The following is a 25,016-nucleotide window of genomic DNA, read 5'->3' on the forward strand; positions in this document are numbered from 1 at the left end:
TGTAGGTTTGGGTTTTTCTGACTGAGATGGGATCCTTTTTGCAGCTTCAGCGTAGGTTATTCCGAGCTCAAATTTCATTTTTTTAATTTCCTCAGACCTTTTGCTTGCTTCACAGCCGCGATAGGCAGCAGTATGTTCTCCACCACAATTACAGCATTTTATTTTAGCTTCTTTTCCACATTTTCCGTACTCATGTTCTCCTGCACACCTTCCACACCTCTGTTTCCCTTTACAAACTGCTGCAATGTGACCGAATTTTTGGCATTTGAAACATCTCAATGGTGGAGGATTGTAGATTTTGACATTATAGCTTATGTAACCGATGAATACTTTGCTTGGTAATTGCTCTTCCTCAAATTTAATTAGCACTGATAAACTGTCAGATCTTTCTCCGTTTCTTGTTGTTTTTAACCGTTTTACTTCTTTTACTTTTGCACCGCTTATGTTTTCCAGAATCTCTTTTTCAGAAATTTTTAGAGGAACTCCTCCAATGACTCCCCTGCTGATCTTTTTGTTCTCCATTAGGCTGCACTGAACTCTTATCCCGTCAATTTTGTTGATCCGTATTGCTTTGCCTTGCTGGGCGCTGTCTCTGCAGTTAATTAGCAGGTCTCCACTGTACAGAATTCTGGCACCTCTGACTTCTCCGACAAGTTTATTGATGGTTTTTGTTAAGTGAACCGGATTCCAATTTGTAAAAGAGTCTGCCTGATTAACGACTTTGAATATGACTTTGAATTCATTTTGTTGTGCTGTGGAATGTATGGAATGATCATCACTGGATTGTTCTGAACTAGATTCCCCTTGAACTGATCTCTGTTTTTTCCGCTTTTTCTCATTTTTTGATGTTGCTATCTTCCAACCTTCATTGTCACTATTTCCCTCTTCCATCCCACAAGAATCGCTTCCTGTTTCCTCACTACTCACGGCCCAAGACATTTCTCCATAAGCAGCTTCAAAACACGCGCCATGCACCAAACGACCATCCACATGCCAAAGGGCCTTCCGACAACCTGTTGCTTTCTGCCTCCTCCTACCTGCACCACATAGTTCTTCTTCTTCTTATGGGATTTTATGGCGGTTGGCAGACTTGTGAATTGTGCATTACCGCCACCAACTGATATGGAGTAAAGCAAGAAAACAGGAAACGATTCACCCCCCCAAAAAAAAAAAAAAAAAAAAAAAAAAAAAAAAAAAAAAAAACCTGTGTAACTTAAACCAACATAATACTAAATCACATTTGCCCATATAATTTTAATTTACTCTAGGTCATCTTAACTCTGCCAGTTTCTGATGGTCCCATCGGTCCTCCCATCATACTTCCAACCATCTCCCAGTTCAAATCTTTAATGTCCAGATATTTTTCTGCAGCCTTCACTATTATTTTGATTTTTTCCGTTTTTTTTGTTGTCTGTGCAGTACAATTAATAACTTCTACCATGAAAAGAACAAAATTTGTCTTTTTAACAATAAGTGAGTCTTCATCAATTTTTAGAGATTTCTCTAGAGGTTTGGAATTTGCTGTGTGTTGAACTGTAGGTTTGGGTTTTTCTGACTGAGATGGGATCCTTTTTGCAGCTTCAGCGTAGGTTATTCCGAGCTCAAATTTCATTTTTTTAATTTCCTCAGACCTTTTGCTTGCTTCACAGCCGCGATAGGCAGCAGTATGTTCTCCACCACAATTACAGCATTTTATTTTAGCTTCTTTTCCACATTTTCCGTACTCATGTTCTCCTGCACACCTTCCACACCTCTGTTTCCCTTTACAAACTGCTGCAATGTGACCGAATTTTTGGCATTTGAAACATCTCAATGGTGGAGGATTGTAGATTTTGACATTATAGCTTATGTAACCGATGAATACTTTGCTTGGTAATTGCTCTTCTTCGAATTTAATTAGCACAGATAAACTGTCAGATCTTTCTCCGTTTCTTGTTGTTTTTAACCGTTTTACTTCTTTTACTTTTGCACCTCTTATGTTTTCCAGAATCTCTTTTTCAGAAATTTTTAGAGGAACTCCTCCAATGACTCCCCTGCTGAACTTTTTGTTCTCCATTAAGCTGCACTGAACTCTTATCCCGTCAATTTTGTTGATCCGTATTGCTTTGCCTTGCTGGGCGCTGTCTCTGCAGATAATTAGCAGGTCTCCACTGTACAGAATTCTGGCACCTCTGACTTCTCCGACAAGTTTATTGATGGTTTTTGTTAAGTGAACCGGATTCCAATTTGTAAAAGAGTCTGCCTGATTAACGACTTTGAATATGACTTTGAATTCATTTTGTTGTGCTGTGGAATGTATGGAATGATCATCACTGGATTGTTCTGAACTAGATTCCCCTTGAACTGATCTCTGTTTTTTCCGCTTTTTCTCATTTTTTGATGTTGCTATCTTCCAACCTTCATTGTCACTATTTCCCTCTTCCATCCCACAAGAATCGCTTCCTGTTTCCTCACTACTCACGGCCCAAGACATTTCTCCATAAGCAGCTTCAAAACACGCGCCATGCACCAAACGACCATCCACATGCAATCTTTCCGGCCTTCCACCTGCACCACATAGTTGTTTGCCAACCGCCATTAAATAGAAGAAGAAGAAGAAGAAGAAGAAGAAGAAGAAGAAGAAGAAGAAGTTAACAGACCATCAATCGGAGAAGTTTATTCATTTCTATTTTAGTATTGGCCTGACATATAAAGACATTAAATCCACACTCGGCTGCAGACATGGATTTGACATTAGTGAGAGACATTTGAAAAGATTAAAAAAAGGTTTTCTACGTCGGCAAACCGGAAATTGAACATACGGGGGCGAACCGGAAGTAAACCAGACACACAACAGCGGAGGCGCAAAGCGAAAAGGATAAAACGCCCATCTGTCAGCTACAACCATGGAGGACGATTTGGAGAGGTTCTTAATTTCTAGAGAAGTCCCAAAAGACGACATTACACGAATGAAGAGAGACAAGGTCAGTAAACAATCCATTAAATAACCTGACGTAAATTTAGCAACAAGGCATTCGTGACGAAAGTAGAGTGAATAGCTTCGTGAATAGTATGCTATCGTTAGCTAATATTGGTATTATTCGTAGAATTGTAGAAATGCATGATTGTTTTTCTTGCAATTATAGTGAATGCATACTAGCCTAATAACAATGTTAACATGATATCATGAAACTTGAGTAGAGGATAAAACTGGTAACTTTGAACTCCCTGGCTGGTCGAGCATACTGTTGACTGTCAAGTCTGGTTGATTTTTATTTCCGAAAACCTGTATCGTCATTACCAGCTTGTTAACGTTCCTTGCCAGTGATTTATCATAGTATAAAATTTGTGAAATTAATAGAGCCGACATGTTTTCAGGCACGGGTGGTTTAAAGAGCAAAGCTTGTCCTGGTGAGCTTTATTTACAGTGTAATGTCGCTTCATGCTTGCTCAGTATGCGGGATTGCTGCAAAGCCACTACTGTTTATGCTCTAAAAACATTCTAAATGACTTCGTTTCGAGTAAATTCTGGATGCTACCCACTCAGGAAACTTGGAATACATTGGACGAGCAGTATGGAGGAATATTGACACGTTTTTTGTGGACTTTTATGGACCTTTCTGTCTCGGTCACCATAGACCTCCATTATTTGAATGTCAGCAGACAGCAAGAAGCCTCCCAGATCTCCAGATGTATTTGAGATATCAAAAAAGTACTCCAGGGTGTTGTTCAGCATGGGAGTGAGTAGAAAATGAAGGCTAATCATGTTTTGGGTGTACTATTCCTTTAAGATGACATGTTTTAATGAATTGGCACTATATAAATAAAATTTAATCGAATTGAATTTATTTAGCAAAGTACACCTTGCAAGCAGTTGGAATCCTTTCCAATCTGCATTTCTTGACTATTTTATCAAGCATCAGAGTAAAACTATAAAATAAATAACAACTAACGACTATATAAAGGTCTGTGACACTTTTTTTTTTTACTTTATTAGGATGACTACCTTTCTGAAACATACATTAATTAATGTAGAGTACATTTCAAATAAATTTGAATAATTGATATTCAAGTTAGCAAATTAAATATTTATTTTAAATGATTAACCATAAGGATAAATTGATTAAATGCATTCATTCATAAATGGGTTGTGTATGCAAATTCATAGATAAATCTATACCTGTCTATAAGATACTTGGTTATAGGTGGAGTTTTAGTTATATAGCTTAACTCACACAGGGTCCAGGGTGTTCGCTTTTTTCATGTTGAGATAACCTGGACGCACAATGTTTTTGTTCCCATGAAATGAGAACGTCAACTCACAGAAGTTTTTAATTTTTCCATGCTGAACTCAAGGAATCCTCATCTTCCAAATTAAATGGTGCAATTAATTGCAGTGATTAATGAAATTATTTAATGCACAAAAGTTGACTTGTGTCAGAACGAATTGCTAACACGTATATTTTATAGGGCTTTTTAAAACTTTTTCTAAACAATCTGCAACTACACTGAATATAAGTTAACGAGACTGGGGTGACCTTGCTAACCAAGTGCAACCATAACAAGGTCAAGGTACATTAGCACTAAACTATATTTCAGAATGTCTTGAAGCATCTTAAAAAGCAAAGGAATAAAAACCATACTGAAACACCAAATATATACAAATGCACTTTGTACTGACACTAGTGTTTCTCCTCTTCTGTTTGCCAGTTGACAAAGCAGTGTTTTCTCATCATGAGTGATGAGCAAATGTCAAAATACATAAACACATATGGTGATAGAGTAGCTGTGCTATCTTTCTGTGAACAAACACAGTGCCAAAGCATCAGTAAAGACACTCTTTTAGAGAGATTGAAATATAAAATAGGGGCACGCAAAATGAAATCAAAGACAAGAGGATCACCGAGTGGAACCCCAGACGAACTCCAAAATACCATGGCCAGAGAAAGAAATAGGGCAGGAGAGAAGGCTTCAAGAAAGGTTGAAATTGGATGGCTTCATTTTGGCATTAATGGATACAGTCAAGTACGGACCAACAGTGGGGGAGGCACGAGACATTCTACAATGGCAAAAACAGCTACTGTTGCTCAGATCATGGAATTAGGAAAAGAACTATTTTTTCCTGATGGGCAGTCCACAAAAGGGCGAGCTGAAGACTTCACGTTTGACATCTGCGATTTTAAAAGGAACAAGATTCCCTTTAATCACACTGTTGGCCAAATGTATGAACAAACTAAACTAAAACTTCTCAGATTTTACATCTGTACTAAAGAGGGAGCTCCAAAAGATCACTCATCTGAGGAAAATGGTCAGTTTGAAGATGGATCTCAGTCAGTCATCACAGATCTGCAGGATAGTTCATATTCAACTGATAGTGACGGAAGCGCCCAGGTATATGCACATATATTTGTAATAAATAATATAACGATACTGACATGGACAGATGTTAAGGGGACAAGAGTCACTAATAAAGTTAGTGACTCTTGTCCCTAACTTTATTACAATTGTCCATCTATATATACAGTGAGGTAAGTATTGTAGTTGTTGGATGATGTGTTTAAGTTTTGAGGAACGTGCGTTCACCTCCATTGTGTTTACTGAGCTGCTTCATGGTTCAAAAAAACGTCAGGTGCTGCTGAATGAAGGGAATAGTCATATTCATATGACTAAGTATTATTACATAGGTCAATTTGTCAGTATGTTCAACCACCCCTTTAATAGATTTTGTGTTTTAACATGTATTGTTACACAGCATTTATTTTTTTGATTACTACTGAAGAAATTAAAGCACTGTGTCTTTGATTTGTTTTCAGATGCAACAAAGATCAAAAAGGTTAAGGAAAATATCTGAGGATGAGACAGCACAAAGTCCAGGTCCATCACATCCCTTTCAGTCAACCCCAACAGACACAAAAAATAGCAGCATTGACGGAAGAGAAAACACGAGTGACGTCACTTTACCGGAACCGGGCCCCTTGTTTGACGAGGCAGATACACTTGTGTGGGATTCGGACGATGATGTGGTGGTTATCAATTTAAAACATGTTGATGAGGATGACACACAGGTAATATTTTGTTTACAATTTCTTAATAAAGATATACATTTTGGGGTTGCACAGTGGGTAGCGCTGTTGCCTTGCAGCAAGAAGGTTCTGGGCTCAAATCCAATCCTGGGTCTTTCTGCATGGAGTTTGCATTTTCTCCCTGTGCATGCATGGGTTGTCTCCAGGTACTCTGGCTTCCTCCCACAGTCCATAAACATGACTGTTAACTGGCTCCTCTAAATTGTCCTTAGGTGTGAGTGTGTGCGTGAATGGTTGTTTGTCCTGTGTCTATGTGTTGCCCTGCGACAGACCGGCGACCTGTCCAGGGTGAACCCCCGCCTCTCACCCAGTGAATGCTGGAGATAGAGCCCAGCGACCCCATGAAGGATTTAGCGGGTCAGAAAATGGTTGGATGGATGGATGTTTTGAATTTTAATATCACATGTTTGATGGGGTATTAAAAACAAATACTAATTTTTATATTTAATGAAATTGGGAGTCAGTTAAGTCCTTTCGTCTAATTACTAGAATTGTGCAGCAATTTTATCTTTGACTTATAACTTTATTGTACTGTTATGTCTCTAATATGTAAAATATTTTAATTTTTATCCTAAAACCTAAGTGGACTTCTTAACATTGTCTGGAGTGTTCCTGATGTTGACTGGAAGTTATGCTCATGCACAAAAGTAATTATGAAAAACTTTTTTGAAAATAAATCTGATTTTAGGGTTAATGTATCTGCTGTCTTTTATTGTATTCTTTAGAGGACAGAGTTGGGTGGTGCTCCTACACAGGTGATAGAGCTTCTACTCCCTTCAGGTGATGGCCTGCTTAACCTGGATGAGCAGCAGTCCATACACGAGGAAGCAGTGCAAGCTGCCCAGGTAAGACACACCACTTCAAACAAATTGATGTCATCAGTGTTAACTATTATTGTGGTAGGAGATCACAAATTTTGAACAGAAACCAGTGTGAGAAGGGGTGCAGTTTGTAACATGGTCTCATAAAAATATGCTTGAGATGAAGGCCCCAGGGGGCTGAGGGTGCTACAGAACCCCCTAGTGGGGAGAAATAAAAATCGTCGGTGAAAAAGAAATCAGAGAAGTAAATAAAATAAATTAATATCTTCCAATATATCTCCCAATATCTTCTAATGTTTGATGCATTCTCACTTTAATTACAAATGTGATATAAATCCAATAAAGCATTTTTTACAGAAATAGGCTGTAGTTTTAAGCTTTGTTAGAACCCAAATTTTGTTAATTTGTGATATTAAAGGAATTCTTATCTTAGGGTGTTTTTTCTCACCTCGATCTTTAGGTCAATCTAAATTTAGATTGACTTAAATATGGTCCAGTTTGACACAGTATGATAGCACAATCGCACTCTAATGCTTAATAAACTAGTGCCGCCTGAAGAGATGGTCTCAGTTTAGCTCTAGCCGAACTCTGGTGCGCTCTAGTTGACGTCTGAAAACACCATACTCTGGTGTGACTCCACTGCCAGGTATCTTCACATGAATAACATTGTTTTTACATTATGACATCTTAGGCGCATAGATAACCTAGTTGGTAATCAGTAACCTTCTAACAAATATGCCAAAATTTAGGATACTTTGGCCTCTGCTTTATTCTTTGACAATTCTGATTTTTAATTGTGTGTTTTGTTCTTCTAGCTGGACAGTGGGCTAAATTTCAATTTGCCCTCTCATTCAAGCAGCCACATGCCAACAGACAGCAACCCAGGAAGTCCCCAGACCACACGGCGTGCTTCAGTTTGCAGGATAAAGGTTGTTGATGATCTTTTGCCTGTATTTACTGACAGCAGCATCCTGAATATGACTTTAAAGATGGACTTTGTCAACGAAAAAGCTATTGATGATGCCGGAGTGTCTAGGGAGGTGTACACAGCCTTCTGGGAGCAATTTCTTGAACAGTGTGAAGGAGAAACAGGGCGAGTTCCAAGGCTTAGGCCAGATTTTTCTGAGTGGAATGGCAAGCAGTTGGACGGATTTGGGTTAAAGGATTTGTAGATCATGGTGTTATGCCAGTAAAGCTATCAATGGCTTTTATTTTAGCATGCATCAATGGAATTGACCATGTTGATTACAGACACCTGATGTCATTGCCATTTCTACAACACCCCCTCCCATTGAGAGATCAGCTGTTTGCGAAGGCCTCTTCAGGGAACACTGGAATGAAAGTGATCAAAGGCACTTGCTTGACCATTTTCACACGGATTGGGTTCCCATTGCCTACCGGTCCCAGAGAAATCACCATGAAGCCTGCCAAGAACTAATGGCACACAAAGCAATTCTCCAGAGAGCCCCAATTTATTAGTAGATTGCCTCTCCACACCCTTGATCACTGTTGTGGAAGGGTTAACTACCAGATAAGGAAAGTGAGGTTGAGTGTTTTTATGAGTTAAAGAAGCCTACGGGCAAAAGAGTAATGCAATTGCTTGAAACTAATAAGGTGGTGCTGTCTCAAAGAGAAACAAACAACCTTAAACCATCTCAACGTTTATGTGAAAAATGCTGATCAAGCAAAAGCTTAGAAAATCCTACGCTCCTGCACAGTTCCTGCAAGTTATATGTGTTGAGAAGATTATGGTTAGCTTTTAATGCTTGAAACTGGCCTCAACAGAAGGCCTGTTGCTACATACCTGTGGAGCCTACAATTGATGTGCCATGTTACATACAGTTCTTAATACCCAGAAATTTTTCGGACGGACAGAGTTTGACAATATCCTTTCCTAGCAATTACTTAGAAATGGACAACATTTAAATGTGGGACAGGTGTTAACTAGCCAAGAATAACTGCCTCAGGACAATGGTTGATAATCGAATTATTTTTAAGTATTTTATGTTTTGAGTCATTTAAACATCTGATGCACTGACATCATGATACGCAGTCTCATTTCCTTTTCAGCATGCACTTTATTTGTTTTGATAAACTGGTGCAATAATACACCTCCATTTTTTAACAGATTTTATATTTTAAATTATACTTGAAAATTGACTGCAGCTTTCTGTTGATTATTTTAAATCTAAGCCCTCAGTTTTTCTATGCTGGACTTCTTTTCCTTAAAAGCATATAAGGGTGATATTCTGTTATTTACAGAATTGTTAATCACTGGTAGAATTAGTGATTGTTCCTTTTGAAGTCATGCCAGTTAGTTGCTTATTCAGAAGCAGTTTAAAACTCAATACGAAGATATCTATCCGGTGTTCCTGTTTACAAAATGTATAAGCTGAGTTTGTCTGTGTAATATGCCCTTCTGAATTATTACAATGTTTCCATCATATTGATCTAATGTACTACTGTAACTTCATGCTATCACATGTATTTTTTTATGTGAGTGCATTTGCCCAAGAAGTGACCTTGAATGTTTGTATAACTTTTTTTTATTGACAAACTAGTCAGATTTGGCAAAGTTTACATTACCTCAGGGTTTCAAATGTTTGTAAATGTTTTACATACAGAAAAATTAAAAAAGAATTCCGCTACACTAACATTAAAATGTGTGGCTTTATTCACAGATACTGTATCTTCACTATTAATTTGTCACTGCACACAGGCTGATACTGATGGTTATTTACATCTAAGACATAGAAAACATTTTGTGAAATGTTAACAAAAAATAATTTAAATGAATAATCAGCTATTAAAATGGTTTGGTATTAATTGTTCCCCTACAGGGCATTTTAAATATTCCTGACTTAAATAGCTGCAGTGATGGCCTCTCTTAGGTGCCTGTACAGGTTCACAGCCTGATAAGGATCTCTTGGTAGAGTCAGATGTGACTCCGACATTAAGATGTTGCATAGTCCATACACATCTGGATCACATGGTATCAGCTGCCGAAAAACACATTCGTCTTTGCACAACTGAATATGTTCATCTTCAACAAGGGATAGAAAGTCTCTGGTCCCATAGAGTTGAGGCAAGGCATACATCACATTCGGTCTACCACTGGGGACACTGATGTTTTTCGATGGTCTGATGGTGTGTGCATTCCAAACTTGGACAGTGTCCTCCAGTTCATCCTGTTAAAAATACACAAAATACATTTAGGAGGAACTGTACATACATGTAAACTTAAAATAGTTCAAAAACGTATCCAAAATTGGCCTTTCTTTCTCTCCTCTCCCCTGCTCCCTCCAGCTTTCTCTCTCCTCAGTCTCACACACATTTACGTCAAAACACAAAACTCACCTGGATCAGTCCCATGCAACAAAACTGAAGGATAGCCTTGTCCAGAAACCCGCCGTCAAAATATCCAGTGTCTCTGATGTCTGCAAACAAGGATAACCAGAACTCCACGCACTGGTTTCGCAGAAAACCCCACCAACACTCGATCCTCTGATTGGCGGTGCTTGCTCCCTCCAGGTAGCTATCAACAGTGCCGTCTGGATGAAACGGGACGAGGAACCGCTGAAAGCCTCTAACATGGCCGTTTTCAGTCCCTAAATCGCCTCTCACAATCCTAGGGCAGCCCCCTAAACGTTGGACTGCATCAACGTAATAACCCCCAATCAACTTGGGGTCACTACTCGTGGTATAGACATTAAGCCAGATGATTTTTCTCGAAAAACCGTCAATGCTTCCGTTGATACAAAAGCCATATGGCTTCAGCTTGTCATAGCTGTCCATGTGCCAAATGAAGTTAGGCCCTCTCGAAAAGTAGCTCCGTCGTCTTAGGCGTCTTGCTTGCCTTAAAGAAACTCCTCTAGGATCTAGCTCCTTCAGCACCAACCTCACATCCTCCTTCTTAACGAGTAGTCCATGCTCTCTGCACTTTGCGTACATCCACCGGTACCCATGAAGCTGACCAGAGAACTGTAGCTCGTTACTGATGAATTCCACCAGGACCGCAAGATCACTGTATTCTTTACGACGAGAAAGTCCCCTCGCCCTGAGTAATCTTTTCAAATGTCTCTCACTAATGTCGAATCCATGTCTACATCCAAGTACGGATTTGATGTCTTTATATGTCAGGCCAATACTAAAATAGAAATGAATAAACTTCTCCCATGGATGATCTGTTTGCGCCTCCATTGTTTTGTGTCTGTTTACTTCTTCTTCTTCTATTTAATGCCGGTTGGCAAACAACTATGTGGTGCAATACCGCCACTAACCAGCAAGGAGTGTGAATCAGGACATCTGTTTTACTTTGCGAGATCTCGCAAAACGTTTGCGAGATCTCGCAATACTTTTGCGAGATCTCGCAAAACGTTTGCAAGATCTCGCAATACTTTTGCGAGATCTCGCAAAAGTTTTTTTTTTCCTCCATGTCCCTTTAGGGGCTCCGTAGGAATCAGAAAGGTGGAATAACTACTTTTTTTCACTTTTACCCGATGTATTCCAGCATCCAGCTGCCATGCACGTGGGCATTGTCAGTTTCACTATTCATGCGGTATTCATTGGTGGCAAATCATTGCAGCTTGGTGGCGGTGGCGTTAGCATAGTAGCATGGATGACGAGATGATTGAAAATGAACACAACGGAGATCTAGTCCTATTGGCAGACATCCATTTAAAATGTAGGCAACGGCATGAAAAAAGTGGTTTCTACTTTTACTTTTATACTTTAAGTAAATTTACAAGCCTGTACTTTGTTACTTTTACTTGAGTAAAGAAGTTTAATCAGTACTTCCACTTTTACCAGAGTATTTTTTAACACAAGTATCTGTACTTTTACTCATGTACAGCAAGTGAGTACTTTTGCCATCTCTGTATATTGGTAAACGTTTTCCAAGGGTAATTTTCATGCATTCTGAGTTATTATTTGTAAACGCTTTGACACGTTTTTAGAGGTTAACAACAGGGATTTAGTTCATTATTACAAATTATTATTAACTTCATAATTATATTGATTTATTTAGTTATTAGATAATAAAATTACGATTTTTTTAGACACAACTTTGATATTTGTAGTTTATTCATTACATTTTTTAACTACTTTCACATAAGTTAGAAAACTTCTGGATTCCAAGTTACAATCAAGCAGAATTCAAAGTTTGTCATCCTGAGAAGCGAAACTTTTTAAGTTGAAGCCCTAAACTCAAATTTTATGGAGATTCTTCGCATTACAATTTAGTCTGCAAGCTTTTCTTTTTCTGCTTTTTATTTTTTAATAGTGTAGTTGGATACCTGCGCTTGTACAAGTATGACCTTCAGCCTTTTGGGTTTTTGGTACGTGGCTGTAAGGGTCTATGTGTGGGATCTGGTGAACTCATGTGTAGAATAATTTATTAAAAAAATTAGGATTCTTGATTTTTAAAGTCAAAACAGAAAGAAAATCTATTTTTTACTAACATTGTTACTCTGATATTCACAAACAATTTTTATTACTTATCGGCAAAAATACTTTGTTTCATGAAACCGTGTTAATTTTTCCTAAACACTTACTGTAAGAGCCTAAGAAAAACAAGAAGCTGCTGCTGAAGTAATTACTGCAGGTAAAGATGCAGACAGAAAGCTGAGAGGAGGAGGAGTTACAGATTTGATTTACTAGCATGATTCACAGATCTAGAGGATATATAAAACAAGAAAACCACAGATAAAAAAATCTCAGTTTTCACATCTAACACCAAAGCTGGCTTTGGGGTCAGAGTTCTGGATGTTCTACAGTTTGCTGTTTTCTGTTTTAATACCTTTTTATTGATCGTGCAAAAGACATCATTGCAAAAAACGATCCAAAAAGAAGTAAAAAATGTCTTAAAATAAATGTATTTGCTTTTAACTTGAGCAGGTAAATAAGAGGATCTGCCAATGGAAGGAATATTTTACCTTGAAATATTAAAATATATTATACACTTATTTTCTTTAAAAAGGCACTTATTTTAAGAAAAATGTATTCATCTTTCTTTCTTTTTGCTAGGCTGTATTATAATCCTGAGGATAAATATTAATAAGTTAAAAAATATTTTATATTCAGGGGTGCACTGGAAAAACGATATAAAAATAAGTTAAAATTTCTTAAAATAAGTGTATTTACCCTTAATTTGAGTAGGTAAATGAGGTAGCTTGCCAATGGAATGAGTATTTTTACTCTTAAAATAACATAATTAGATAATATGCACTTGAAATAAGACAACGCAATTGTGTTTTCTTATTTTAAATCTACATTGTCTTGATCCATTGGCAAAATTCTCTTTTAGCTTCTTAATTCAAGAACAAATGCTCTTATTTTAAGAAATAATGACTTATCTAGATTTTGATTTTTTGCAGTGTGTAAATTTAAGTTCTGAACCATTTGCTCTTAACCTAAAAGAGAAATAATCCGCCATATATCAGTTTTTATACAAGACAGGTTTTATAAAAAAAGGTTTTGAATTTTAACTGTATTATAGGCAGCCATTTTAGGCACTTTATCATCATTTAATCCTTTGTTTCTGTAGAGATTAATTTCCCAAAGCCCTTTTTCTGTGATTAAAGTGGAACAAAATATGTTTTTACTTTGAAAAAAATATGTTAAAGATCAGTTGTGTGTTTTTTTTTAAAGTTTCACTTATAATAGAAGTCTATGAATAACAAGAAAATGTATAAATAAGGAAAAACAAGACATTTTTTTAAACTGACAGCAGATGAAGCTTTTCTAAGTAGAGGCTTCCTCCTTTCAGTGCTCAGTAGCGCCCCCTCCTGATGGAATGTAGTATTTAATGATCCAGTATGTCATGTTTGCATAGTTCATATTAACCTCTGACTGTGACTAACCGTCACCCTGACCTGTGTCACCTTTCCACTCTCTGTGGACATGAAGACAGCAGCTCCAGAACCCGACCCAGACGGATCGATGATCTGCTCAGACCATCATTGATCAGAGAACGAGGGGAGCGTCGCTCAATGAGCGCAAGCAGCAACAGATGTTATTTCTGTGGACCTTCTAAATAAGATGGCATGCTTGTCCAAAGCACGGTTGTCTCTCTGCAAAATGGGCCGAAAAACAAAAACCTAAAGTCTTGGTTTCCTAATTGATAAGGCGTGCGTGCTCGATCGATACCAATGATTCAGAGGTCGCCAAAAACCTTCTTTCTCACCTCTGAACAAAACCTCCACACCTACATGTACCATTTTAGTCTGGTCTAGTGAGGTTTTTTTTCTCAAAAGAGCCTGCTGTCTTTAAAAGCAAATCCATTTCTCCACCACAAAGGATTCAAGTGGGGTGAACAACACAAACAGCTGGCTCTCAGGCATTGTGCTGGAAGGGCTGAGCTAATGGGATTCAGTTCCACTTGTTTTTCATCTAAGGAAAGTTTTATTAGAGATTTATGCTGGAGTTACTGTAATGTTCTCATTTTAGGAGGGAGGAAGGTTCCACCTTATGGTTTCCACACATTAGGAGGAAAACGTCCTTTTATTCATCCCAGATGTGTTTCAGTTTCTTTGCTTTATCTCTTTTGAAACAAATCAACAGCTTCCTCGCTTTCCTTCTTTTAATCATTTGAATTGTCTCCTTGTCTCTGCTGCCTCTGATGCGAGTCAAAGAGTCTCCCTCCACAGTGTTCACCGTTACTCTGCCTTCCTCTTTGTTTCTGAGAATGTCTGCGACTCTTCTCCCTTCACTGCTGTCTGAGCTGACATCTCTCCACCGCACTTCTTTCATTCTTTTAATTTTCTCTGGTCTTTTCATTTCATATCAGCTTCATTTGTCGAGATTATTCACCATCCCTCCTCTTTGTATGTTCACACTATCTTATCCTTATTTTTCTAAAGTTACCTTTCCATTAAGTGGCTCTTAATCATTTAAAACTAGATTATTTATGCGTATTTTGGGTTCAATTTAGTTCAAGAAAGCCCTCTTTATTAAGAGAAAAAGAAAACGTCTTACAGTTTCAGTCCCCTTGGCCTCCACTGCAAAAAATCTAAATCTAGATAAGTCATTTTTTCTTAAAATAATTGCATTTGTTCTTGAATTGAGGAGGTAAAAGAGACATTTTGCCAATGGAACAACACAATTTACACTTAAAATAAGAAAACACAGTTGCATTGTCTTATTTCAAGTGCATATTATCTAATTATCTTATTTTAAGAGTAAAATTACTCATTCCATTGGCAAACTATCTCATTAACCTGCTCAAATTAAGGGTAAATACACTTAATTTAAGAAATTTTTACTTATTTCTAGATCGTTTTTGCAGTGCAGCATCAGATAGATCACCACATCCGTCTCCTACACTGCAAAAAATGTAAATCTTAATGAGTCATTTTTTCTTAAAATAAGTGCATTTTATCCTGAATTGAGGAGATAAATGAGACATTTTGCCAATGGAACAAGACAATTTACATTTAAAATAAGAAAAATCAATTGCATTGTCTTATTTCAAGTGCATATTATCTAAATATCTTATTTTAAGTGTAAAATTACTCATTCCATTGGCAAACTATCTTATTTACCTGCTCAAATTAAGGGTAAATACACTTGATTTAAGACATTTTTACTTAATTTCAGATTGTTTTTGCAGTGTAGCTAGGCTGATAGGGGGAAAATAGTCTGACACTCTTAAAGTGTAACTCACCCCAAACTCACCTTTTTTGCAGACAAACTGGGCTACGTTCGCACTGCAGGCCTTGATGCTCAATTACGATTTGTTTTGCGTTGCCGTTCACATTTCCAAATATATGCGACTTGTATGTGATCTCCTGTGTGAACTGCAGTCATACAACCTAAGTATCCCGCATGCGCAGTAGAGGACGCAATGACATCACAGGCCAGCGTGCTCTGTGTTTACGGAAGTAAACGTGGATGGTAGTGCTGGAGCGTTTCCAAACCTTAAAACCTCAATCTTTTTAAGATGGTTAAACATAAATACTGCTCTCCGCATCATCGTCTGCCATGTTGTTTGTTTTTCTTGCCGCTTCTTCATAGCAAGACCCAGAATAGTGACCTTTGTCGGGTATTAACGGCGTTCAGGTCGGATAAATGCGACCAGGCAATTCACACGCAGGTTTCATTTGAAAAGATCAGATAAGCATTGGATTTAGGATCACAACGCCAAGTGGCCTGAGTCGCGTTGGAAAAAAAATCGCCAAAAATGTGCCATGAAAAGATCAGATACAGATTGCATATGGGACAAAAGATCAGATTTGGGTCACTTCAGCCTGCAGTGTGAACGTTGCCATAGAGTGCTGTTTTAATGCCATCTGCGATGGCAATAAATTTAATCAGAGATGGCAAAAGTACTCACTTTCCGTACTTGAGTAAAAGTACAGATACTTGTGTTAAAAAATACTCTGGTAAAAGTGGAAGTACTGATTAAACTTCTTTACCCAAGTAAAAGTAACAAAGTACAGGCTTGTAAATTTACTTAAAGTATAAAAGTAAAAGTAGAAACCACTTTTTTCATGCCGTTGCCTACATTTTAAATGGATGTCTGCCAATAGGACTAGATCTCCGTTGTGTTCATTTTCAATCATCTCGTCGTCCATGCTACTATGCTAACGCCACCGCCACCAAGCTGCAATGATTTGCCGCCAATGAATACCGCCGAATCTGTCGATTCATCTTGTAGTGGTGCGTCAAATGCAACGTAGATTCCCATCCAATTAGATTGAATTTGGTATTGATGACGAGAAAAATAATAACGGTAACTCCATTGAAATGATTCAAAACTAAAGTAACGAGCCAATTTTTTTAAATGTAAGGAGTAGAAAGTACAGATATTTGTGTAAAAATGTAAGGAGTAGAAGTAAAAAGTCGCCATAAAAATAAGTAGTAAAGTAAAGTAAAAATATCAGAAAAATCTCTGAATTTAATCATATATCTTTTGGACTATTGTCGTTCTGTGAACACACGCCCAGCTGACAATATGAAAGGAAATAAGATGAAAGGATTATTTAAGCGCAAATCATGGTCAACAAGTTAAATCTGCACACAGACTGAATACATTCACATCAACATCTATTTAAAACATAAGAATTTATAAACAAACATCATTAAACTTCTAATTTAATATATATTTCAGTCAAAAATCTTCACCTAACTAGTGAAACTCAACTAAACTAATAGGAAAGGAAATGAAAAGAAAATCTTATGATATCCCAGTTTGGAATGTGTTTAATGTTTAAGAACCAAAGCGAAACTTTGCAAACTTAAGCGCTATTGCCTCACAGCAAGAGGGTTTCCTGGGGGAACCAGGACCTTTCTGTGTGGAGTTTGCATGTTCTTCCTGTGTCTGCATAGGTTTTCTACTGGTTTTCCAGCTTCCTCCCACAGTTTAACAACTGTCATGTTAGGTTGACTGAAGATTCCAAATTAGCCTTAGGAGTGAGTGTGAGCGGTTGTCTGTCTTTGGGTGTGTCTGTTTGGCCCTGCAATGGACTGCTGGACCGTCCAAGGGATGCCTCACCACAGTACTGGGATACGTGGTCCCCTCTGAGACCACATTAGGAATAAGCGGTTACAATAATGGTTAGAAGGGATAGAATCAGCTGTGGTGTTAAAGGAGAAGTTCACTTTTTAACACTTTAAGCCCATTTTCTGTAGTGTCCAGGATGAAATCGAATGATCGACACCAAAGTTTTGACAATTGCTCCTGTCTCTGCTTTTTGGCTCATTTAGAATCCCCCCCTGGCTGCTTTAGAATGGCTTCCATAGAGCATGTCCGATAATGTCCTTAAAACAACCTTAAACGTTCTTTTTTTTAAATATGCTACTCACCGGGTCGTCAGTGCAGTTCAATGACGTTCCAAAAAAAGTTTCGTGAGGAAAAAACGTTCCTGTAGTGTTTTATTTAGCATTTTGTAAATCCCATTGAGTTCTGTTGGAATAGTCAATATCCCTCCGCCACCGGAAACGGAAATGGGGCCTGTTTACACAGTTGTAGTCTTTTCGCTTCACTCTGTGTACTCCGACGTCGAGGTGCTAACGTCTCTTTTAAACACTTTAAAAAACTCTGAAAATGGAATACGAAAGGTGGATTCTTGATTCTCGACGTCGGAGTACACAGAGTGAAGCGAAAAGACTACAACTGAGTAAACAGGCCCCATTTCCGTTTCCGGTGGCAGCGGAATATTGACTATTCCTACAGAACTCAATGGGATTTACAAAATGCTAAATAAAACACTACAGGAACGTTTTTTCTTTACGAAACTTTTTTTGGAACGTCATTGAACAGCGCTGACGACCCGGTGAGTAGCATATTTTAAAAAAAGAACGTTTAAGGTTGTTTTAAGGACATTATCGGACATGCTCTATGGAAGCCATTCTAAAGCAGCCAGGGGGGGATTCTAAATGAGCCAAAAAGCAGAGACAGGAGCAATTGTCAAAACTTTGGTGTCGATCATTCGATTTCATCCTGGACACTACAGAAAATGGGCTTAAAGTGTTAAAAAGTGAACTTCTCCTTTAAAGTGCTGTTTAGAGTTGTCTAATGATACTGCCACCTGTGGATGAAACACAGAACTGCAGCTCTCTTCTGCTTGTTCTCTGTTATTTTTTTGTAGCTTTTTTTCACCTTACCTGGAGTTACCGCCGGTGTCTGAGTTGAGCTGCATGCGGGCCGTTACTTACAATCCACAAGATCCATCTTAAATTTAACGCTTCAATTCTTCGCTAGGTTGGACCAATTTAACATGGCTTGACGATACATCCACTGAACAGCGCAGGAACTTCCAAAAGAAAGTAAAAACAGGCTACAGGCTTAAAGATTAACTACTGAGGCGTCAGTCTGCTCACCAAACAATGTTTTACTCATAAGGGTTAAATAAAACGACATTTTAAAGGAAATATTCGCTCATATTCAGAATTCAAACTTCTGAAAGTAATTTAGATATAAAATCATTACATACTGTTCAATAAATACGTTTTTTTAATTCAGAGTAATTTTCATGTGAATGTGCTTTACTGGAGGCATCCATGTTTGTCAAAGAACACTACTGCCACCTACTGGTTAGTGACGTCACGGTGCGGTATCGGCTGTTGATCAAGTCCCAGTGCTGTATCTGGTGTTTGTCACAACGCGCTATTATCCAAGTCATCTTGAAAACATTCTTCTTCCAAATGTTGGCTACATATTACGGGTTTTTTCTCTGGCCAGAAGTTCGATGGTAAATCCTCCCTCTTCAAGTTGGCGATCCAACGACCAACCCGTCCGTGGAGGATCAGGAATCAGAAAGGTGGATGAACTTCTTTTCACTTTTACCCGATGTATTCCAGCATCCAGCTGCCATGCACGTGGGCATTGTCAGTTTCACTATAGCTCTGGTGAATTTCAATGGTGAAGTCCTCTGGAAATCTTCAATAATTGTTGTTGATTGCAGATGTGTCTAGTAGTTCCCATTGATTTAGCTTGGAAAGCGGGGAGAATGGCGCTAGGCTTACCGCACCGTGACGTCACTGCTGGAAGATGGCAGGAGGGAGGGGCTACTATATTTGGGCAAAAATGGCCGCTCCCAGACTCAGTGATCGCAAGAAAATTATTTTTAATTTTACCAATTAATGATAAATTCTTAAAATCACTGCAAACGTCTTAGGTATAGATAATGATCCATTGATTATTCCTTGCTGAAAGGACTTTCCCTTTAAAGGCATTTTTCCAAAAAAACTTAATGTCTCTTTAACAAAAAAGTTTATTTTTCAATCTCTTTAGAATTTTATTATTCTTTTCTTTATGTTCTGAATTAAGTGTTTACAGTTTTTCTGGATTGTTTACACACATTTCTGAAAACATGCCTCGTATTCTCAGAACTCTACACACAAATCCAACAAACACACACACAATGGGCAAAACCCTTCAATTCTCCTGCAAAATGAAACTTTACATTCAAAACAGTTTTATCTCTTCACAAAAGGCCATTTTGTGTTCAGATGACACACACAAACTATCATATGAACAGACAATTAAAAAAAGCATTTAAACACTGATGTGCTCAGTGTAAAACACCATTCTCCATTCATCATAATGACTTTTTGTTCAGTGTTACACTTACTACAGACATTAAATACATAAGTGCGTTGTAAAATATTTTAGAATATTGTTTTTATACTCAGAACACACAAATATACTGTAACAAACATCTTTTATTTTTCCCACAAAACAATGTACACAGTGTACATCCCAACTGACACAAAGTTGCACATACAGTGCAGAAGATTTTACTGTATACAGTTACTGTAATAATAAAAAAACAAAACAAAATAAACTATGCTGCATCCTCTCTTCTGTTTCGGTCTGGCCACAGCACCTCATCTACATCACAAGCAATGTTTTCCCTGGCCAAGCAGCGGGGGAAATATCGCCTAGCATGGCGAATCCAGCCATGAAAAGCATCAACTGCTATATCTCCACATGCGTCTTCCATAGCTTGGAAAAGGGGTATACGCGTTTCTGAATTTAGGTCGTACACTTTCCATCTCCAGGCAGAAAAAAATTCCTCAATAGGATTGAGGAATGGAGAATATGGAGGGAGATAAACAACTGAAAAGCGTGGGTGGTCAGTGAACCAGTTATGAACCAGAGCAGCCCGGTGGAAGCTTACGTTGTCCCAAATGACAACGTACCTGAGCTGCTCTGGGCCGTCTATCTGATCTGGTGGAATGAGTGTGTTGTGTAGGGTGTCCAGGAATGTGATCCGATGGGCAGTGTTGTAGGGGCCAAGGGTAGCATGGTGATGGATGATGCCATGGTCGGTCATCGCTGCACACATTGTGATGTTCCCTCCGCGCTGGCCAGGGACTTCAACAATGGCACGCTGGCCGATTATATACCTTCCCCTCCTTCGTCTTTTTGTGAGGTTGAATCCAACCTCATCAATGAAGAAGAACTGGTGCTCCACTGCATCCACCTCCAGCTCAAGGACTCTCTGAAACACACATGACAATATCAGAAGTAGACATGGAGCGGTCTCTATTGTGAAGCACAATCATTATGATTACAATATAATAGAAAGAAATATGTATGATTTATACAATGTTGACAGTATGCATCAAAGGTGGGAATGTACTGTATAGGACGTACTTGCACATAGTTATATCGCAATTCTTTGACCCTTTCTGAATTGCGCTCAAATGGCACCCTGTAGACCTGCTTCATCCTCAGTTTATTTCTGTGAAAGACACGGTCCAGCGTTGATAAACTTACCCTATCAATATTTTGAAATATCTCATTGTTTTCTATTATTTTTCTTTGTATTTGCCGTAAGGTAATGGCATTATTTTCAAGAACCATGTTCATGATCTCTGTTTCCTGTTCAGGAGACAGAAGACGGCCCCGTCCACCTCTTGTTGGTAATCTTTCAGTTCTGCAATACAAAGAGTGCAATACTGTAAATACTGTGTAGGAATACATTTCCCAAATACTCGAAACACAATGTCCTACAGAACAGTCCACAGGTAATACTGTACTACTGTACTCATTGAGTACTGTATTGATATGCAGTACTGCAGTTTTGTAGTGAGAGTAGATTTCTTACCTATTCTCATTGCGGAAAGTCTGGATGATGGATGCTACAGTGTACCTGCTCAAATTTGGCTGTACTCTTTGCCCAGCCTCCCTCATTGTTAGGCCATGGTTGACCACATGGTCAACCAAAGTTGCTCGGATCTCATCAGAAATGATTGTCCTTGGCCTTCCTCGTCCTCGTCCTCCCCATCGTCCTCCTCTTACTCTCACTCCTCTGGCTCTGGCTCTGCCTCTGTTTACAACATTGGCCTCCATTGCTCCAAAACAGAAGAGCTCACCTGTTGCCCTTCTATGCTAAAGCTCTGATTGCTGAGTGGAAACATGTGTGTTAGGTGTTTGCCCATGTGAGGAGTCAGTGTGCATAGTAGGGAAATTAACTTTAGAGTTTTGAATAACAGTGTGTTCCTTGTGAAAACAAAAGATTTTCTTCATGACAATTGTGTGTAGAGTTTTGGAAAAAGTGTGTTTTAGAACTGCAATTTGAGTGTAAAGCAGGAATTGTGCTTGTAGTTTAGCAGAATTGGTTCAGGGGGTTGGTGCATGAGTTACATTTTGTGGTCATTGTGTTTCAAGTACCAATATTTGTGTGTAAACAATCGAGAAAAACTGTAATATTAGGAATTGTGTGATTCTGCCTGTCATGGTGTGAATCTCTCCCAGAAAAAACTCAATTTTTATGCTTTGCTGCTCCTCCTAAATATACCGAAGAGGATCAGGGCCACTGAAAAAAAAAAAAGTTAACTGATTTTTTAATTTTAATTCTGTTTAGTATGGGGGAAAAGTCAGAATTCTGAGATTAAAGTCAGAATTCGGAGAAAAAAGTCAGAATTCTGAGATTCAAGTCAGAATTCTGAGGAAAAAGTCAGAATTCGAAGATTAAAGTCAGAATTTGGGGATTAAATTCAGAATTCTGAGATTAAAGTCAGAACTCTGAGGAAAAAGTCAGAATTCTGAAATTAAAGTCAGAATTTGGGGATTAAAGTCAGAATTCTGAGAAAAAAAGTCAGAATTCTGAGATTAAAGTCAGAATTCTGAGAAAAAAGTCAGAATTCTGAGAGTAAAGTCAGAATTCTGACTTTTTCCCCCATACTAAACTAAAATAAAATTTAAAAATCAGTTGTTGTTTTTTTCAGTGGCCCTAATCCTCTTCCATATAAATATCTCCCTGATTGTTACACATTTAAAATTTGATTATTGGATCATTACTTTCTGGTTATCGACTGTAGAGGACCTACATATAGCAATTTTTGCTAATAGATTCTTCAGTTATTATTTTTAATTAAATTATGTTCAGTAAAATTAGAAGATGAATATTTCTAATTCCATGGGCTTTTGTTTTTAAGGCAGCACACTAAAAGCTAAAAGAAAGGAGAAGGTGTTGAGGAGCGAGAAAAGAAAAGAATCTAAAATAACAGAAGTAGTGCTGCTTAAAAAAAAAAAAAAAAAAAAAGAAGGTATGAAACATGAAATAAAGCAGAGCAGAGCAGAGCCGGTGATTTGTGACTCCCTCCAGTGTGCTAGCGTTACACGAATGGCCCTCCAGGGCAGCATGAAAAGCTTCTTGATTGTTCAGAGTGGTAACCGGAGCTCCCAGCTCCTTGCCATGATAGATTTATTTACATTTCAGCGCCTGGACCCCACTCAGAAAAAAAAAAAGAAAGAAACAATGCGAGTCACCCGGGGCATCAATATTCTGTAGTAGCGAGGATGCTCCAGCCCTGCTCTATTGTTTCATGACGATGACTTAATGCTGATGATGATGATGATGCTGGATTAAATCTGTGGCTGCACGTCATTCGGCCTTTATATGGAGACCGGAGCCTGTGCTGATATTTCTGAAATGGTTGAAAAATGTCACCAGGAGTCTTTTTTTCTCCTCTCTCTGATTAACCTTAACTAACACTTAATCAATGACTATTTAATGAGCATGATTGCATTACGGCGTGTGACTGAGCGCAGTAGACTTCTGAGTTGTTAGACCCCTCATGATTACTTTTGAGCCGTTCCAAAAAGCCAGGTCATCACTTAATTTAATAAAGGTCCGAGACATTTGTTCGGAACCCCTGCTGAGCCAAATATTAGGCCAAATGTTCAATCTAAAATGATAAATGGTGCTCGAAGATTTAATTTGTGCCTGCTATGTAATTATAACAAATCAGCCGATGAATGCCATGATCTCCCTGAGCGTTTAGAGTGCGTTTCTGACTGCGTGAGGGCTTTCTCCGCTCTGTCGGGTTAAGAGAAACTCTCACTGGGGAGAAGATCAATTCTAAATAACCCACATTTTCCAGACGGTTGTGGAAAACTCTGTTAGCACAGCTTTAAAAGCGGCGACATTCCTCCCAGGATGGTGTCCAGCCTCTGGTATCGACTGAGTGCTGGTGGAAAATAAAGAGTTATAAACGGCTTTCCAAGAAGAAGAGGGATTAAAGCAGATTCAAATATCGCAGCTTCTCCGCCGTGCCTGATTTATACTTACTGATGCATTCTGAGGGAAAATTCAATCGCTTTCATCACAGAGAGATGGTGATTATAAGAGGGAGAAGGAAAAAAAAAAAGCAAGTGCCTTTATGTTGTTTAAAAGACACCCTAAAGTGGGTGTAGCTTTCATTGGAAATCGCTCTCTTTAAAATCTAAAAAGACTAAAAACCGCATCACTGCCACATTTGCTTTAGTGGTCCATCTTTAAGCTTCAACAATAACATAAATAGTAATTTATCATTTTCTCCTTTGCCTGTGGCGCCACAGCTGTTTAGTAATGGAGCCTGAGCAATAAAATTACCTGCAAGAAGAACCGTAAAAGAAAAACCTGATAGAAACTCTGGCAAAAAATATGTTACCTTTCCAAAATTTCAGTAGTACACTGCAAAGAATCTAAATCTAGATAAGTCATTTTTTCTTAAAATAAGTGCATTTTTTCTTGAATAAAGTTGGTAAAAGAGACATTTTGCCAATGTAACAAGACAATTTACACTTAAAATAAGAAAGCACAATTGCATTGTCTTATTTCAAGTGCGTATTATCTAATTATCTTATTTTAAGAGTAAAATTACTAATTCCATTGGCAAACTATCTCATTTATCTACTCAAATTAAGGGTAAATACACTTAATTTTAGAAATTTTTACTTATTTCTAGATCGTTTTTGCAGTGTAATTGTCAATGCAAGAATTGCCACACTGCAAAAAACCTCTAGGAATAAGTAAAAAATGTCTTTAAGTGTATTTACATTTAATTTGACCAGGTAAATAAGATGATCTGCCAATGGAATGAGTATTTTCACTCCTAAAATAAGATAATTATATAATATGCACTTGAAATAAGACAAAGCAATTGTTTTTTTCTTATTTTAAATGTAAATTGTCTTGTTCCATTGGCAAAGTGGCTGACCTACCTCCTCAATTCAAGAAAAAATGCACTTAATTTGAGCAAAAATGACTTACCGGTATTTAGATTTCCATTTTTTGCAGCAGAAGCCACCTAACGAGGAAAATCTCACACTGGAAAAAATCTAAATCTAGATAAGACATTTATTCTTGAAATAAGTGCATTTGTTCTTGGATTGAGGAGGTAAAAGAGACATTTTGCC

The 25,016-nt window shown here is 38.0% G+C and overlaps 2 protein-coding genes across 2 annotated transcripts; one reads left to right on the plus strand and one right to left on the minus strand.

Moving 5' to 3' along the window:
• The first annotated feature begins 4,713 nt into the window (after positions 1–4,713).
• Positions 4,714–8,055, plus strand: LOC119796675. Its single transcript, XM_038305326.1, has 4 exons — positions 4,714–5,370; positions 5,793–6,044; positions 6,788–6,907; positions 7,699–8,055. The coding sequence occupies exons 1-4, from the start codon at positions 4,714–4,716 to the stop codon at positions 8,053–8,055; spliced, it is 1,386 nt and encodes a 461-aa protein (XP_038161254.1).
• Positions 8,056–9,413: 1,358 nt separating this feature from the next.
• LOC119796676 lies at positions 9,414–11,108 on the minus strand. The gene is made up of 2 exons (XM_038305327.1): positions 10,241–11,108; positions 9,414–10,071 (listed from the first exon to the last, which is right to left on the minus strand). The coding sequence occupies exons 1-2, from the start codon at positions 11,081–11,083 to the stop codon at positions 9,745–9,747; spliced, it is 1,170 nt and encodes a 389-aa protein (XP_038161255.1). The 5' UTR covers positions 11,084–11,108; the 3' UTR covers positions 9,414–9,744.
• Positions 11,109–25,016: the final 13,908 nt, after the last annotated feature.

The sequence above is a fragment of the Cyprinodon tularosa genome, unplaced genomic scaffold (assembly GCF_016077235.1).
Source record: "Cyprinodon tularosa strain WSP-4 unplaced genomic scaffold, ASM1607723v1 ctg556, whole genome shotgun sequence".
Lineage (NCBI taxonomy): Eukaryota > Metazoa > Chordata > Actinopteri > Cyprinodontiformes > Cyprinodontidae > Cyprinodon > Cyprinodon tularosa.

Coding starts and splice junctions, on each gene's coding strand:
- LOC119796676 (XM_038305327.1), bottom strand. CDS start 11,083: ATGGAGGCGCAAACAGATCATCCATGGGAGAAGTTTATTCATTTCTAT. Junction 10,072..10,240: donor GTTGCATGGGACTGATCCAG/GTGAGTTTTGTG, acceptor TATTTTTAACAG/GATGAACTGGAGGACACTGT.
- LOC119796675 (XM_038305326.1), top strand. CDS start 4,714: ATGAGTGATGAGCAAATGTCAAAATACATAAACACATATGGTGATAGA. Junction 5,371..5,792: donor ATAGTGACGGAAGCGCCCAG/GTATATGCACAT, acceptor ATTTGTTTTCAG/ATGCAACAAAGATCAAAAAG. Junction 6,045..6,787: donor TTGATGAGGATGACACACAG/GTAATATTTTGT, acceptor TGTATTCTTTAG/AGGACAGAGTTGGGTGGTGC.